Here is an 18,736-nt window from a genome sequence, read left to right on the forward strand (position 1 = left end):
AACAATGGAGTCAAGGTAGTGGAGTGGCCATCACAAAGCCCTGACCTCAATCCCATAGAAAAATTGTGGGCAGAACTGAAAAAGCATGTGCGAGTAAGGAGGCCTACAAACCTGACTCAGTTACACCAGCTCTGTCAGGAGGAATGGGCCAAAATTCACCCAACTTATTGTGGGAAGCTTGTGGAAGGCTACCCAAAGCGTTTGACCCAAGTTAAACGATTTAAAGGCAATGCTGCCAAATACTAATTGAGTGTATGTAAACTTCCGACTTCAACTGTAATTACAAAATAATTTGTAGACTGCAAATTGACCGCAAGAAGCCCAAACACGTTTGACTAAAACAAAATAATTTCAAACCTAGCTTATATTTGTATACAATCACATATCGCTCTATTATGCGTGGGAATACTTGAACATATTTCTTCAAAATAACGTGGAGCTGATTTCCAACAAGGAAAAAGTAAAAAATAAAAGTAAAATTTTTGCTCCGAAAACTTGGGGGGCCAAATAAAACCACCTGCGGGCCGCCAGTTGGGGAACCCCCGTGGGAACCCTGGTGGGAACCCTGGATGGAACCTTGGGGGAACCCTGGTGTAGCTCCTATAGAGAAGTTAAAGACGTCACCCCAAACCACTCTCTCCATGGCACTCAACAGCTCAGTAAAAACAGGACAATTAAACAGAAAGCATACAAGGAAGTCCAAACAACTTAAGTGGAGAGCATTTCAGATAGCGGAGAGCATTTCAGATAGCGGAGAGCATTTCAGATAGCGGAGAGCATTTCAGATAGCGGAGAGCATTTCAGATAGCAGAGAGCATTTCAGTTAGCGGAGAGCATTTCAGATAGCGGAGAGCATTTCAGATAGTGAGGAAATATGCTCATCTTTTATTATATACGCACTCGTTTTTATTTTTGCTGAAATTACAGTACATTCAGTGACTCAAAATGTACAATATTACTCTGGCTTAACATACATCTGTAAAAACCCCAAGACAAGCTGTGATGATAGTTGAGGTATTCATGATATGCAAATATTTATTTCCATTAAAAGACATAAAAAAAAAAAATGATAATAAACATGTACCTTTATTTAACTAGGCAAGTCACAACAAATTCTTATTTACAATGACGGCCACCGGGGAACAGTTTGTTAACTGCGTTGTTCAGGGGCAGAATGACAGATTTTTACCTTGACAGTTCGGGGATTCAAACCAGCAACCTTTCGGTTACTATCCCAACGCCCTAACCACTAGGCTACCTGCCCCCTCAACTACTGACATGCTCCGGTACTTTGGCAAATAGTACTATTTAAAAAAAAAACATGTACTCCCGCTTTGGGCTGGATGTGTCAATGTGTAGTTCATACATGCATCATCTATGAGCAGAATTACTGTTTTATCTCTATTCAAAATAAAATCCTTAGCTTGAAAGCGGCTGTTTTCTGGAACCTATACAGCGCTCTTTTCCCTACACTTACCCCCACGTGGGCCAGCCCCCGTAGCAATTAAGAGCTTCAGCACCTCGCCATTTGAGTCACAACTATCAAGACACACACAGTAGAGTGAGGGAGCGAGAGCTATGATGTGGTGGGACATACGCCGTAGTACACCACTGTCGGGGGCCTACTTTTGTCCAGAACTACTGGCTAACAAGTACGCAAAAGTACCTGGAGAGGATCTTTCAGTTCTATGATGGGTAACCTCCAAGTCATCCCCTTGTAGCTAATGTCCACAGAGACATCAGACTAGTGATTGCCTACATCCCAAATGCCACCCAATTCCCTATTATAGTGCGCTACATTTGACAAGGGCCAATAGGACTCTGCTCAACAGTAGTGCACTATGGAGGGAATAGGCTGCAATTTGGGACGTTACCTATATGATGAGTACAATTTTTAAGGGGATGTAAACATCAGAATTCCCGTCAACACCACAACAAGCAACAAAAATGCTTAAGTATAATTTCCAGAAGTGTGAACTTATTTCATTTAAGTTGTAATGAAATAAAATTTAAAAAATGATTAAAAAATAAAAAATGACATGTTCATGAATACTATATTTGATTTAAAATAAAGTGCAAACTCACAATAGTTCAAACCTGCCATTATTCAAAGCTAGTGTAATTTCCAGAACAGTGAACTGTTTCCCATTTAGACTGTAAGGAAATAAAAACATAATTTTAATTTTACAATGTTCAAGATCACGAAAAAAAGACCCCTTATAAAATGTTCAGCAGTATTCTCTCACGGGAATTCAGAATACTATATTTCAGCAACAATAAAGTGCAAACTCAACAATAGTTCAAACCTGCCATTATTCAAGGCTAGTCGAAGAGACCAACTATCAGTTAAATTCTCCCAATGCCATGTGACATCACCATGATATCCAACCCAGCTGGGCCCGCCTCGGTCCAACCCAGTCTAATCTGGGCCCGCCTCGGTCCAACCCAGTCTAATCTGGGCCCGCCTCGGTCCAACCCAGTCTAATCTGGGCCCGCCTCGGTCCAACCCAGTCTAATCTGGGCCCGCCTCGGTCCAACCCAGTCTAATCTGGGCCCGCCTCGGTCCAACCCAGTCTAATCTGGGCCCGCCTCGGTCCAACCCAGCCTAATCTGGGCCCGCCTCGGTCCAACCCAGTCTAATCTGGGCCCGCCTCGGTCCAACCCAGTCTAATCTGGGCCCGCCTCGGTCCAACCCAGTCTAATCTGGGCCCACCTCGGTCCAACCCAGTCTAATCTGGGCCCACCTCAGTCCAACCCAGTCTAATCTGGGCCCACCTCAGTCCAACCCAGTCTAATCTGGGCCCACCTCGGTCCAACCCAGTCTAATCTGGGCCCGCCTCGGTACAACCCAGTCTAATCTGGGCCCACCTCGGTCCAACCCAGTCTAATCTGGGCCCACCTCGGTCCAACCCAGTCTAATCTGGGCCCGCCTCGGTCCAACCCAGTCTAATCTGGGCCCACCTCGGTCCAACCCAGTCTAATCTGGGCCCGCCTCGGTCCAACCCAGTCTAATCTGGGCCCGCCTCGGTCCAACCCAGTCTAATCTGGGCCCACCTCGGTCCAACCCAGTCTAATCTGGGCCCGCCTCGGTCCAACCCAGTCTAATCTGGGCCCGCCTCGGTCCAACCCAGTCTAATCTGGGCCCACTCAGTCTAAAACTCAAACCGTTGGTACAAGTGATAAAACAAATGAAATAGCCGTAGTGATAACTGGAAGATTAGTAACATGAATAAATCCAGTGCCCAACCTGAGACAAATGTAAGAAATGAAAATGTCAACATAAATAACATCAACTGAGAAATAACACAAATGGTATTAGCTCTACAATAACACACATTGTTTTGTATTTTCTCTTTACAGTCCCTTCATCAGTATTACAGTAGGTGATCTAGTCAGCTTGCCTTAAATGTAAATGAAGCTTCACCTTTTAAAAAAAAAAAAAAAAAAGTGAACTTTCAACTATTACATCTGGTCTCTAAATGTAGCCAATCAGTAAACGGTATTCAACGGTCATCGTCATAGCGACATGTACAGCAGTAATGACGATGGTGATCAACAGACTACAGGTTGTTGTGTTCTGATCGTCTTATTAAACACGGTCAGTCATTTACCATTCTATTGGAAATAGTCTAGTCACGCTGTGGTTAAAAACATACATCTTCCTCTTTGTAAGGTCTGTAGAATGAAGATATCATTCAAAATGGCACTTAACTGTTATTTAAATGATATTATTAACTCGGGTGGTTCGAGCCCTGAATGCTGATTGGTTGAAAGCCATGGTATATCAGACCATATACCACTGGTATGACAAAACATGTATTTTTACTGCTCTAATTACATTGGTAACCAGTTTATAATAATTCATTTGATCACTTAAAACAACTTTAACCACTCCCAGGATGTTTTAACAATAATAATAAAATGTTACGAGAATGCGATTGCTCAATATTCAATGATTTGGTTAAATGATTCAACGTAAAATAATAAAACATGTAAAATAGGTGCGCTTGCAGCACAGCAGAGTTTAAAATATAAAAGTATGTCATAAAATTAAGAAGTTAAAAACATCGAAGCTCATGAGGCACAGAGAGAATGACGCTCGTGTCAGAAGAACAAGTTCTCTACTTGGCTATACAGCTAGTGTAGAAAATAGTTGATTTAACACTTATATTCCATTAAATAATTGTTCCACAGCGACCAATAACCACAACAGTAAGCAGACTCACAATATCAATAAATGTGTAATCAATGGACAATGGAGAAAGTGAGAAAACAAAAAACATGGCTGAGGCCAGGGTGAGGACTTCTGGGTTTGATTGTTTGACAGCAGTGGAGGCTGGTGTCACCTTAAATCGGAGGAAGGTACCATCCATTCTAGAACGAACCTGTCCTCAGATTTCTCCACCCACCAGCCTCCACTGTTTGCCAGACAAACCACTGTCAAGATATCCTCCTCTTCCTCACTAAATCTCTCACTGGACCTGGAAGAAGGTCACATCCAGATTGTCATGTCTGCCGTTGCGTTTGATGATCTCTGTGATGGATATATAGGTGCCGGTGATGAAGCCGATGAAGCCGATGACAGAGATCAGGGTGTTCTTGACGATGACCCAGGGAGACAGACCTTCGTTGTGGTAGGTGAGGATCTGGAGGAGTGGAGGGAAGATGAGAGCCAGGAAACTGCTGCTGATGGACCCCACTAAAGAGATGACCAGGTCCAGCTGGGGGATCAATATGGCCAGGACACCTGGGGAGAGAGGTTGGAATAATAGTATGTGAAATTGTGAAAATGATAATGCCCCTTTTAGTGTAAAAGCTGTTTGAAAAGACCACCTGAAATTTCAGTCCGTTTTGGTTGGATGGAGTTTTGGGCTTCCATGGTGACATCACCATTCAGCGAATTAGTTAGACGAATGAGAAAGAGTTCCAAATCTCTCTGCCAAAAACAGCTCATTTTTAGTTTTCCCCTCCCTCTTTAAACCACTCCCAGACAGTCCTAGCTAGATTCTTGTTTGAGAAATTGCTCTTTGCTAATAAGCCATTTTTGTTTCTTTTCAACCATTTTAATTTAAACAAATCACAGTAAGGTACTAAATTATTTCCCACAAATGATTTGATGTTGAGATAAAACTGCTGCATTGGACCTTTAAAGTCTGTTGTATAAGAAGGGACTTGAGGGTCTCCCGGGTGGCGCAATGGCGCTGTACTGCAGCGCCAGCTGTGCCACCAGAGACTCTGGGTTCGCGCCCAGGCTCTGTCGTAACCGGCCGCGACCGGGAGGTCCGTGGGGCGACGCACAATTGGCCTAGCGTCGTCCGGGTTAGGGAGGGTTTGGCCGGTAGGGATATCCTTGTCTCATCGCGCACCAGCGACTCCTGTGGCGGGCCGGGCGCAGTGCGCGCTAACAACCCCTTTCCGATTGTTGTGCAGGGTTGCTTCTCAGCCAAGGGAGTGGGCTCACTCACAATTTTGCCCAAGAACACAGCCATGAATAAAGAATGGTACCAACACATCCTCTGAGAGGAACTTCTCCCATCCAGGAACAGTTTGTTGACGAACAATGCCTTTTCTAACATGACGGAGCACCTTGCCATAAGGCAAAAGTGATAACTAAGTGGCTTGGGGAACAAAACATCGGTATTTTGGGTCCATGGTCAGGAAACTCCCCAGACCTTAATCCCATTGGGAATTTGTGGTCAATCCTCAAGAGGCTGGTGGACAAACAAAAACCCACAAATTCTGACAAACTCCAAGCATTGATTATGCAAGAATGGGCTGCCATCAGTCAGGATGTGGCCCAGAAGTTAATTGACATCATGCCAGGGTGGATTGCAGAGGTCTTGAAAAATAAGGGTCAACACTGCAAATATTGACTCTTTGCATCAACTTCATGCAATTGTCAATATAGGCCTTTGACACTTATGAAATGCTTGTAATTATACTTCAGTATTCCATAGTAACATCTGACAAAAATATCTAAAGACACTGAAGCAGCAAACGTTGTGGAAATTAATAATTGTGTCATTCACAAAACTTTTGGCCACGACTGTACACACGGAGGTATTTGGGATAGTAGACTGCCCTGGGGGCGTCAGACAGAAAGACAGACGTCATACTCACAGGTAAAAACAACGAGCGCAGCGCGGATCAGAAGATCTACCGGCAGTTTCCATCTCTCGGAGACACGGGACACCACCGGAGGAATCAGGATCTCAGCTGGCACGTAGAACTGAAGGGCAAAGGTGATGTAGATACCGAAACAGTAGAGCAGCTTTACAATCTGATACATCCTAGATACAGACAGAGACACAGGGAGAGAGAGAGAGAGACCGAGAGAAAAAGAGAGAGCAAGAGAGAGAAAGAAAGAGAGAAAGAGAGAGAGCAACAGTGAGAGAGAGAGAGAGAGAGAGAGAGAGACAGAAAGAAGAGACAGAGAGAGAGACAGACAGAGGTTAATGTCAAAGGCAGACACAGCCACCATGGTTGTGAGCCATAATTTTTCCAATGTTATTTTTATTTTTTTTACAATACAAAACATACACATACAAATGACAACATCACACCTTCTCAGACCCACCTGCTTACACCTCCATCTCTCTCCGGCCACGTGGCCTCAAACTGCACCATTTTGTTTCTGTCCGTCGCCCCACACACTTTCAACATTTACATAATAAAGCATTTGACCTTTCCATTGTGTTAACGATGGAGAATTGGTTGATATCCAGTTCAAGAATATGTTTTTCAAGATGACTGACAGGAAAAGTATCTTCCAATCCATCGATTGTACCCTCATATGCCACGTCTTGAAATATGCAGACAGATTAAAATGACCTTTCCATTTTAATACTTCTGACAGCCAACTTCCTAACTCCGCCCATAAAATGTTGGACTTCATAACATTCCCAGAAGGCTATCGGTTACTACAAACAAATTAAAAATGGTCATTTAAATTTTCTACGGGCCTAAGAAGAATGTTTTTATATTTCTATATGATCAACCCATAAATAACCTAGACCAACAGGATCTCATAAATCAGGGCTGCCCAACCCTCTTCCTGGAGATCTACCGTCCTGTGGGTTTTCAGTCCAACCCTCTTCCTGGAGATCTACCGTCCTGTGGGTTCTCAGTCCAACCCTCTTCCTGGAGATCTACCGTCCTGTGGGTTCTCAGCCCAACCCTCTTCCTGGAGATCTACCGTCCTGTGGGTTCTCAGCCCAACCCTCTTCCTGGAGATCTACCGTCCTGTGGGTTCTCAGCCCAACCCTCTTCCTGGAGATCTACCGTCCTGTAGGTTCTCAGCCCAACACTCTTCCTGGAGATCTACCGTCCTGTGGGTTCTCAGCCCAACCCTCTTCCTGGAGATCTACCGTTCTGTAGGTTCTCAGCCCAACCCTCTTCCTGGAGATCTACCGTCCTGTAGGTTCTCAGCCCAACCCTCTTCCTGGAGATCTACCGTCCTGTGGGTTCTCAGCCCAACCCTCTTCCTGGAGATCTACCGTCCTGTAGGTTCTCAGCCCAACCCTCTTCCTGGAGATCTACCGTCCTGTAGGTTCTCAGCACAACCCTCTTCCTGGAGATCTACCGTCCTGTGGGTTCTCAGCCCAACCCTCTTCCTGGAGATCTACCGTCCTGTAGGTTCTCAGCCCAACCCTCTTACTGGAGATCTACCGTCCTGTAGGTTCTCAGCCCAACCCTCTTCCTGGAGATCTACCGTCCTGTAGGTTCTCAGCACAACCCTCTTCCTGGAGATCTACCGTCCTGTAGGTTCTCAGCACAACCCTCTTCCTGGAGATCTACCGTCCTGTAGGTTCTCAGCACAACCCTCTTCCTGGAGATCTACCGTCCTGTAGGTTCTCAGCACAACGCTCTTACTGGAGATCTACCGTCCTGTGGGTTCTCAGCCCAACCCTCTTCCTGGAGATCTACCGTCCTGTGGGTTCTCAGCCCAACCCTCTTACTGGAGATCTACCGTCCTGTGGGTTCTCAGCCCAACCCTCTTCCTGGAGATCTACCTGGAGATCTACCGTCCTGTGGGTTTTCAGTCCAACCCTAAGTTAACCCATCTGATTCTACTAATTAGCTGCTCAACAAGAGCTTAACTAGCTGAATCAGATATGCTAAATTAGGGTTGGACTGAAAACCTACAGGACAGTAGATCTCCAGGAAGAGGGTTGGGCAGCACTGTCTTAAAAAAATCTAGACCAACGGGATGTGATAAATAATCTAATCTAGACCAACGGGATGTGATAAATAATCTAGACCAACGGGATGTGATAAATAATCTAGACCAATAGCTTTTGACAATGATTTTACATGAGGCCTAATTCACATGATATACCTAACATACTTCCATCCACTAGGCTAATAAATCACATGTTCCTTTTGATCATTTACCTAACCTATATCATGTTATTTCAAGTTACCCATTTGAAGGGCATGCAAAAGCAATTTAGAGTTGTTGAACGAGAACGTTGCTATAACGGTAATATTAAATTAAAACTCCTCTTTCAACCAGCATAATATTGTGTGATTCAGTGCCATGTCTACCACATAATACTGTATGATTCAGTGTAATGTCTACCAGCATAATACTGTATGATTCAGTGTAATGTCTACCAGCATAATACTGTATGATTCAGTGCCATGTCTACCACATAATACTGTATGATTCAGTGTAATGTCTACCACATAATACTGTATGATTCAGTGCAATGTCTACCACATAATACTGTATGATTCAGTGCAATGTCTACCACATAATACTGTATGATTCAGTGCCATGTCTACCACATAATACTGTATGATTCAGTGCCATGTCTACCACATAATACTGTATGATTCAGTGCAATGTCTACCACATAATACTGTATGACCACATAATACTGTATGATTCAGTGTAATGTCTACCACATAATACTGTATGATTCAGTGTAATGTCTACCACATAATACTGTATGATTCAGTGTAATGTCTACCACATAATACTGTATGATTCAGTGCCATGTCTACCACATAATACTGTATGATTCAGTGCCATGTCTACCACATAATACTGTATGATTCAGTGCAATGTCTACCACATAATACTGTATGATTCAGTGTAATGTCTACCACATAATACTGTATGATTCAGTGTAATGTCTACCACATAATACTGTATGATTCAGTGTAATGTCTACCACATAATACTGTATGATTCAGTGCAATGTCTACCACATAATACTGTATGATTCAGTGCAATGTCTACCACATAATACTGTATGACCACATAATACTGTATGATTCAGTGTAATGTCTACCACATAATACTGTATGATTCAGTGTAATGTCTACCACATAATACTGTATGATTCAGTGCCATGTCTACCACATAATACTGTATGATTCAGTGCAATGTCTACCACATAATACTGTATGATTCAGTGCCATGTCTACCACATAATACTGTATGATTCAGTGCAATGTCTACCACATAATACTGTATGATTCAGTGTAATGTCTACCACATAATACTGTATGATTCAGTGCAATGTCTACCACATAATACTGTATGATTCAGTGTAATGTCTACCACATAATACTGTATGATTCAGTGCAATGTCTACCACATAATACTGTATGATTCAGTGCAATGTCTACCACATAATACTGTATGACCACATAATACTGTATGATTCAGTGCAATGTCTACCACATAATACTGTATGATTCAGTGCAATGTCTACCACATAATACTGTATGACCACATAATACTGTATGATTCAGTGTAATGTCTACCACATAATACTGTATGATTCAGTGTAATGTCTACCACATAATACTGTATGATTCAGTGCCATGTCTACCACATAATACTGTATGATTCAGTGTAATGTCTACCACATAATACTGTATGATTCAGTGCCATGTCTACCACATAATACTGTATGATTCAGTGCCATGTCTACCACATAATACTGTATGATTCAGTGCCATGTCTACCACATAATACTGTATGATTCAGTGCCATGTCTACCACATAATACTGTATGACCACATAATACTGTATGATTCAGTGCCATGTCTACCACATAATACTGTATGATTCAGTGTAATGTCTACCACATAATACTGTATGACCACATAATACTGTATGATTCAGTGCCATGTCTACCACATAATACTGTATGATTCAGTGTAATGTCTACCACATAATACTGTATGATTCAGTGCCATGTCTACCACATAATACTGTATGATTCAGTGCCATGTCTACCACATAATACTGTATGATTCAGTGCCATGTCTACCACATAATACTGTATGATTCAGTGCCATGTCTACCACATAATACTGTATGATTCAGTGCCATGTCTACCACATAATACTGTATGATTCAGTGCCATGTCTACCACATAATACTGTATGATTCAGTGCCATGTCTACCACATAATACTGTATGATTCAGTGCCATGTCTACCACATAATACTGTATGATTCAGTGCCATGTCTACCACATAATACTGTATGATTCAGTGCAATGTCTACCACATAATACTGTATGATTCAGTGCCATGTCTACCACATAATACTGTATGATTCAGTGCAATGTCTACCACATAATACTGTATGATTCAGTGTAATGTCTACCACATAATACTGTATGATTCAGTGCCATGTCTACCACATAATACTGTATGATTCAGTGCAATGTCTACCACATAATACTGTATGATTCAGTGTAATGTCTACCACATAATACTGTATGATTCAGTGTAATGTCTACCACATAATACTGTATGATTCAGTGTAATGTCTACCACATAATACTGTATGATTCAGTGCCATGTCTACCACATAATACTGTATGATTCAGTGTAATGTCTACCACATAATACTGTATGATTCAGTGCCATGTCTACCACATAATACTGTATGATTCAGTGCCATGTCTACCACATAATACTGTATGACCACATAATACTGTATGATTCAGTGCCATGTCTACCACATAATACTGTATGATTCAGTGTAATGTCTACCACATAATACTGTATGACCACATAATACTGTATGATTCAGTGCCATGTCTACCACATAATACTGTATGATTCAGTGTAATGTCTACCACATAATACTGTATGATTCAGTGCCATGTCTACCACATAATACTGTATGATTCAGTGCCATGTCTACCACATAATACTGTATGACCACATAATACTGTATGATTCAGTGTAATGTCTACCACATAATACTGTATGATTCAGTGCAATGTCTACCACATAATACTGTATGATTCAGTGTAATGTCTACCACATAATACTGCATGATTCAGTGCAATGTCTACCACATAATACTGTATGATTCAGTGTAATGTCTACCACATAATACTGTATGATTCAGTGTAATGTCTACCACATAATATTGTATGATTCAGTGCAATGTCTACCACATAATACTGTATGATTCAGTGCCATGTCTACCACATAATACTGTATGATTCAGTGTAATGTCTACCACATAATACTGTATGATTCAGTGCAATGTCTACCACATAATACTGTATGATTCAGTGTAATGTCTACCACATAATACTGTATGATTCAGTGCAATGTCTACCACATAATACTGTATGATTCAGTGCCATGTCTACCACATAATACTGTATGATTCAGTGCAATGTCTACCACATAATACTGTATGACCACATAATACTGTATGATTCAGTGTAATGTCTAACACATAATACTGTATGATTCAGTGTAATGTCTACCGCACTAACATCGAACAGTCCCCGCGATATGCAACTGTTCAGGGAAGTCAGGAACCAATACACACAGTCAGTCAGGAAAGCTAAAGCCAACTTCTTCAGGCAGAAGTTTGCATCTTGTAGCTCCAACTCCAAAAAGTTCTGGGACACTGTGAAGTCCATGGAGAACAAGAGCACCTCCTCCCAGCTGCCCACTGCACTGAGGCTAGGTAACACGGTCACCACCGATAAATCCATGATTATCGAAAACTTCAACAAGCATTTCTCAACGGCTGGCCATGCCTTCCGCCTGGCTACTCCAACCTCGTCCAACAGCTCCCCCCCCCCCGCAGCTACTCGCCCAAGCCTCTCCAGGTTCTCCTTTACCCAAATCCAGATAGCAGATGTTCTGAAAGAGCTGCAAAACCTGGACCCGTACAAATCAGCTGGGCTTGACAATCTGGACCCTCTATTCCTGAAACTATCCGCCGCCATTGTCGCAACCCCTATTACCAGCCTGTTCAACCTCTCTTTCATATCGTCTGAGATCCCCAAGGATTGGAAAGCTGCCGCAGTCATCCCCCTCTTCAAAGGGGGCGACACCCTGGACCCAAACTGTTACAGACCTATATCCATCCTGCCCTGCCTATCTAAGGTCTTCGAAAGCCAAGTCAACAAACAGGTCACTGACCATCTTGAATCCCACCGTACCTTCTCCGCTGTGCAATCTGGTTTCCGAGCCGGTCACGGGTGTACCTCAGCCACGCTCAAGGTACTAAACGATATCATAACCGCCATCGATAAAAGACAGTACTGTGCAGCCGTCTTCATAGACCTTGCCAAGGCTTTCGACTCTGTCAATCACCGCATTCTTATCGGCAGACTCAGTAGCCTCGGTTTTTCGGATGACTGCCTTGCCTGGTTCACCAATTACTTTGCAGACAGAGTTCAGTGTGTCAAATCGGAGGGCATGCTGTCCGGTCCTCTGGCAGTCTCTATGGGGGTGCCACAGGGTTCAATTCTCGGGCCGACTCTTTTCTCTGTATATATCAATGATGTTTCTCATGCTGCGGGCGATTCCCTGATCCACCTCTACGCAGACGACACCATTCTATATACTTCCGGCCCGTCCTTGGACACTGTGCTATCTAACCTCCAAACGAGCTTCAATGCCATACAGCACTCCTTCCGTGGCCTCCAACTGCTCTTAAACGCTAGTAAAACCAAATGCATGCTTTTCAACCGTTCGCTGCCTGCACCCGCACGCCTGACCAGCATCACCACCCTGGATGGTTCCGACCTTGAATATGTGGACATCTATAAGTACCTAGGTGTCTGGCTAGACTCTAAACTCTCCTTCCAGACCCATATCAAACATCTCCAATCGAAAATCAAATCAAGAGTCGGCTTTCTATTCCGCAACAAAGCCTCCTTCACTCACGCCGCCAAACTTACCCTAGTAAAACTGACTATCCTACCGATCCTCGACTTCGGCGATGTCATCTACAAAATTGCTTCCAACACTCTACTCAGCAAACTGGATGCAGTTTATCACAGTGCCATCCGTTTTGTCACTAAAGCACCTTATACCACCCACCACTGCGACTTGTATGCTCTAGTCGGCTGGCCCTCGCTACATATTCGTCGCCAGACCCACTGGCTCCAGGTCATCTACAAGTCCATGCTAGGTAAAGCTCCGCCTTATCTCAGTTCACTGGTTACGATGGCAACACCCATCCGTAGCACGCGCTCCAGCAGGTGTATCTCACTGATCATCCCTAAAGCCAACACCTCATTTGGCCGCCTTTCGTTCCAGTTCTCTGCTGCCTGTGATTGGAACGAATTGCAAAAATCGCTGAAGTTGGAGACTTTTATCTCCCTCACCAACTTCAAACATCTGCTATCTGAGCAGCTAACCGATCGCTGCAGCTGTACATAGTCTATTGGTAAATAGCCCACCCATTTTCACCTACCTCATCCCCATACTGTTTTTATTTATTTATTTTTCTGCTCTTTTGCACACCAATATCTCTATCTCTACCTTTACATAACCATCTGATCATTTATCACTCCAGTGTTAATCTGCATAATTGTAATTATTTGCATACCTTCTCATGCCTTTTGCACACAATGTATATATAGACTCCCCTTTTTTCTACTGTGTTATTGACTTGTTAATTGTTTACTCCATGTGTAACTTTGTGTTGTCTGTTCACACTGCTATGCCTTATCTTGGCCAGGTCGCAGTTGCAAATGAGAACTTGTTCTCAACTAGCCTACCTGGTTAAATAAAGGTGAAATAAAAAAAATAAAAAAAAAAACATAATACTGTATGATTCAGTGCCATGTCTACCACATAATACTGTATGATTCAGTGTAATGTCTACCACATAATACTGTATGATTCAGTGCCATGTCTACCACATAATACTGTATGACCACATAATACTGTATGATTCAGTGCCATGTCTACCACATAATACTGTATGATTCAGTGTAATGTCTACCACATAATACTGTATGACCACATAATACTGTATGATTCAGTGCCATGTCTACCACATAATACTGTATGATTCAGTGTAATGTCTACCACATAATACTGTATGATTCAGTGCCATGTCTACCACATAATACTGTATGATTCAGTGCCATGTCTACCACATAATACTGTATGATTCAGTGCAATGTCTACCACATAATACTGTATGATTCAGTGTAATGTCTACCACATAATACTGTATGATTCAGTGCAATGTCTACCACATAATACTGTATGATTCAGTGTAATGTCTACCACATAATACTGTATGATTCAGTGCAATGTCTACCACATAATACTGTATGATTCAGTGTAATGTCTACCACATAATACTGTATGATTCAGTGCAATGTCTACCACATAATACTGTATGATTCAGTGTAATGTCTACCACATAATATTGTATGATTCAGTGCAATGTCTACCACATAATACTGTATGATTCAGTGTAATGTCTACCACATAATACTGTATGATTCAGTGTAATGTCTACCACATAATACTGTATGATTCAGTGTAATGTCTACCACATAATACTGTATGATTCAGTGCAATGTCTACCACATAATACTGTATGATTCAGTGCAATGTCTACCACATAATACTGTATGATTCAGTGCCATGTCTACCACATAATACTGTATGATTCAGTGCCATGTCTACCACATAATACTGTATGATTCAGTGTAATGTCTACCACATAATACTGTATGATTCAGTGTAATGTCTACCACATAATACTGTATGATTCAGTGCCATGTCTACCACATAATACTGTATGATTCAGTGTAATGTCTACCACATAATACTGTATGATTCAGTGCAATGTCTACCACATAATACTGTATGATTCAGTGTAATGTCTACCACATAATACTGTATGATTCAGTGTAATGTCTACCACATAATACTGTATGATTCAGTGCAATGTCTACCACATAATACTGTATGATTCAGTGCCATGTCTACCACATAATACTGTATGATTCAGTGTAATGTCTACCACATAATACTGTATGATTCAGTGCAATGTCTACCACATAATACTGTATGATTCAGTGCAATGTCTACCACATAATACTGTATGATTCAGTGTAATGTCTACCACATAATACTGTATGATTCAGTGTAATGTCTACCACATAATACTGTATGATTCAGTGCCATGTCTACCACATAATACTGTATGATTCAGTGTAATGTCTACCACATAATACTGTATGATTCAGTGCCATGTCTACCACATAATACTGTATGATTCAGTGTAATGTCTACCACATAATACTGTATGATTCAGTGTAATGTCTACCACATAATACTGTATGATTCAGTGCCATGTCTACCACATAATACTGTATGATTCAGTGTAATGTCTACCACATAATACTGTATGACCACATAATACTGTATGATTCAGTGCCATGTCTACCACATAATACTGTATGATTCAGTGTAATGTCTACCACATAATACTGTATGATTCAGTGCCATGTCTACCACATAATACTGTATGATTCAGTGTAATGTCTACCACATAATACTGTATGATTCAGTGTAATGTCTACCACATAATACTGTATGATTCAGTGTAATGTCTACCACATAATACTGTATGACCACATAATACTGTATGATTCAGTGCCATGTCTACCACATAATACTGTATGATTCAGTGTAATGTCTACCACATAATACTGTATGATTCAGTGTAATGTCTACCACATAATACTGTATGATTCAGTGCCATGTCTACCACATAATACTGTATGACCACATAATACTGTATGATTCAGTGTAATGTCTACCACATAATACTGTATGATTCAGTGTAATGTCTACCACATAATACTGTATGATTCAGTGCCATGTCTACCACATAATACTGTATGATTCAGTGTAATGTCTACCACATAATACTGTATGACCACATAATACTGTATGATTCAGTGTAATGTCTACCACACCATTCAAAAACCCAGTATGTGTTTAATAAAGGCTATGCATGCCAACATATAAACGCAAGTATTAAATAGTAGGCTGAAGTTATCGTGTCAGGTGAAAATTATAGCCATCAAAATGTTTTACCGTAGCAACATGACGTACAGGCACATTCACCTGGGTTGTCTGAAACATGCTGTAGAGTTCACCGCTGGCGAGGCCTCATCTGCGGGCCAGGTGTAAATCATTCTGCAGCCTAACCCATAATTGGAATACAAAGAGACGCCATCCACCCTTGATGTCAGCAGGACAATAGACTTGCTGAGTTGATTTATATATTTTTTGGGGGGGGGACTTGAAATATATGTTTTAGGTATAACCAGGTCTGGAATTTCAGGGCAAGGCCATTTGCCCTTCAAGAGGTGCCCAATCTGCCAGGGCATCAGGGCCAAACTTTAATGACACTTAATTACGCAAGCACGCGCACACACACACACAATACATATTTGACAAATATAATGTAGGATTATTTATTAATATCTAAAAAAGGCTTGATTCTGTTGACATATTGAGTCACTGTTCGTTCCCATATTAACAACCCATATTAACAACCCATATTAACAACCCATATTAACACATGATCGTTGTGGCATGTTTAGATCTTCCCTCCCTACATGTCTGAATGATATGTTCATCCCTGTCATATGTAAGGGCTCTCATTTGCACTTTAGAGAACGGTGTTTTCCCCCCTCTAATTGCATTTAAAACCATTTGTGCTTAAAGCCTACTGCAGTGTGTGTATTGCTGCTCTTATAATGTGAAGAAATAGCCTCATGGTTTATTAACATTTTAAGCTAAACGTTGTGATCTGTTGCATCAGCCTGATTGCTTTCAAAACGTTTTTTTAAAATCTTTTTTATGTACAGTTGTATTAATTTGGGATCTATCGCCTCCCACAACACAACTGTCCCAGAGTATGTTTGGAATATTTATTTCTCGCACAGAAGAACAATTTGACCAATAGAATAGGTCAACTGTTGTACTATGGAGGGATAGTAGATTGACATTCGTAGGCTAGTGCTTTTGCTGTTCATTAGGCCCCTACTCATCTTGTTGCCAGACAAAAAGTAAAACGTGGACAGTTCTTCCAACGTCTTCAATTATGCGCCTTGGAATAGGAACGTGCACCATTCCATCCCGTCTGTCTTCACGCCTAGATCGGAGCTGCGATGCCTGAGAGAAGGACCCGATCACGTGACGGGCATTGGCGAATAAGAATTGTAACAAAACAAGATTTTAAAAAAACGTCCGCATGCATTTGTGATTACAATTGCTTTAGCCAACATGTTGCTGTTAATTTATTGTTTAATTATTCAAGGATCCCGTAGTTACTTATTTTTATGTAACTAAAATGCTTGAACTAAATTAAAAAAATCAGACCACCAGATGACAACAGTTCACCAGACAAGAATAAAGTTAGACATTTATAACTCAATATAACAACCCTGATTTGCCCTGACGAAAATGCATCAACCCTCAACAAACAAGTTAATTTATTATAATCCACATAATAATCAGAAACAACCTGACAATAGGTCATGATATATATATACTATATATATACCATGTGTCCAATAGAAAGAGCCAAACAGTACTTGTTCAACACCTTTGTGTTTTCCTTAATAAAAGAATGATCACAAAGACGAGACGGGCGTAGATGTGCTCAAAGACGCCCTCTAGTGTTTCAAAGGAGCATTAAAAACAGCAAGCTCTCAGCAAGTCAGACTGGGCTTTAAAATGAGGAACCACCTTTAGTGATAGTTAACACCCACAGCATTTTGTCAATGATACATCACGCAGACCGACAAAACAGACGGTGGTTACAACACTATGCATTTCTGACCGCTGCAACTCGAGTTGGGAGTGAACCCGATTAACACTAATGTAGTCTGATAGGAATGAACCCCTGATTAACACTGATGTGATATGAATGAACCCCTGAATAACACTGATGTGATGTGATATGAATGAACCCCTGATTAACACTAATGTAGTCTGATATGAATGAACCCCTGATTAACACTAATGTAGTGTGATATGAGTGAACCCCTGAATAACACTAATATAGTGTGATATGAATGGCCACAAGTCAGTGATTGAGGAAACGAATGCTGCAGCTATTTTCCTATCATGTGTGGTTTGCATGAGGCTAAATAAACGGCTCATCATCGTCTGCCACTTTCCTACAGGCTCATAACCTGCTGACCTGGCTAGATCTATTTAACATCCAATCAATTCCACTGATCAGTCAGCTCACTGAAAAACAGGGGTCAGAAAAAGGTACCGAAACTCTCATTGTTTCTCTCTCTCGCATTGTTTTCCCAGAACATTGAGTCTTGCTTTACATCATGACAAGGTAAAGAGAGTCTCCCATCAGTCTATAGACAGAACAGAAGGTGTACATCAACATCAGTCTATATATAGTCAGAACAGGTGGTGTCCAGGTCTATAGATAGACAGAATGT

The 18,736-nt window shown here is 41.5% G+C and overlaps 1 protein-coding gene across 6 annotated transcripts in view; it reads right to left on the minus strand.

Moving 5' to 3' along the window:
• Window positions 1–883: 883 nt before the first annotated feature.
• LOC110489216 (proton-coupled amino acid transporter 1) overlaps window positions 884–18,736 on the minus strand; it is a 46,351-nt gene continuing 28,498 nt past the window's right edge. For all 6 annotated transcript variants that reach the window (XM_036943402.2, XM_036943405.2, XM_036943403.2 and 3 more), the window contains 2 exons: window positions 6,121–6,290; window positions 884–4,747 (listed from right to left, as the gene is read on the minus strand). In XM_036943402.2, coding sequence (XP_036799297.1) covers window positions 4,473–4,747; window positions 6,121–6,290 — 445 coding nt within the window. In that variant the 3' untranslated portion in view covers window positions 884–4,472. The remainder of the gene's footprint in view (window positions 4,748–6,120; window positions 6,291–18,736) is intronic.

This window comes from Oncorhynchus mykiss, chromosome 14, assembly GCF_057628025.1.
Source record: "Oncorhynchus mykiss isolate SJ-2025 chromosome 14, ASM5762802v1, whole genome shotgun sequence".
Classification (NCBI taxonomy): Eukaryota; Metazoa; Chordata; class Actinopteri; order Salmoniformes; family Salmonidae; genus Oncorhynchus; species Oncorhynchus mykiss.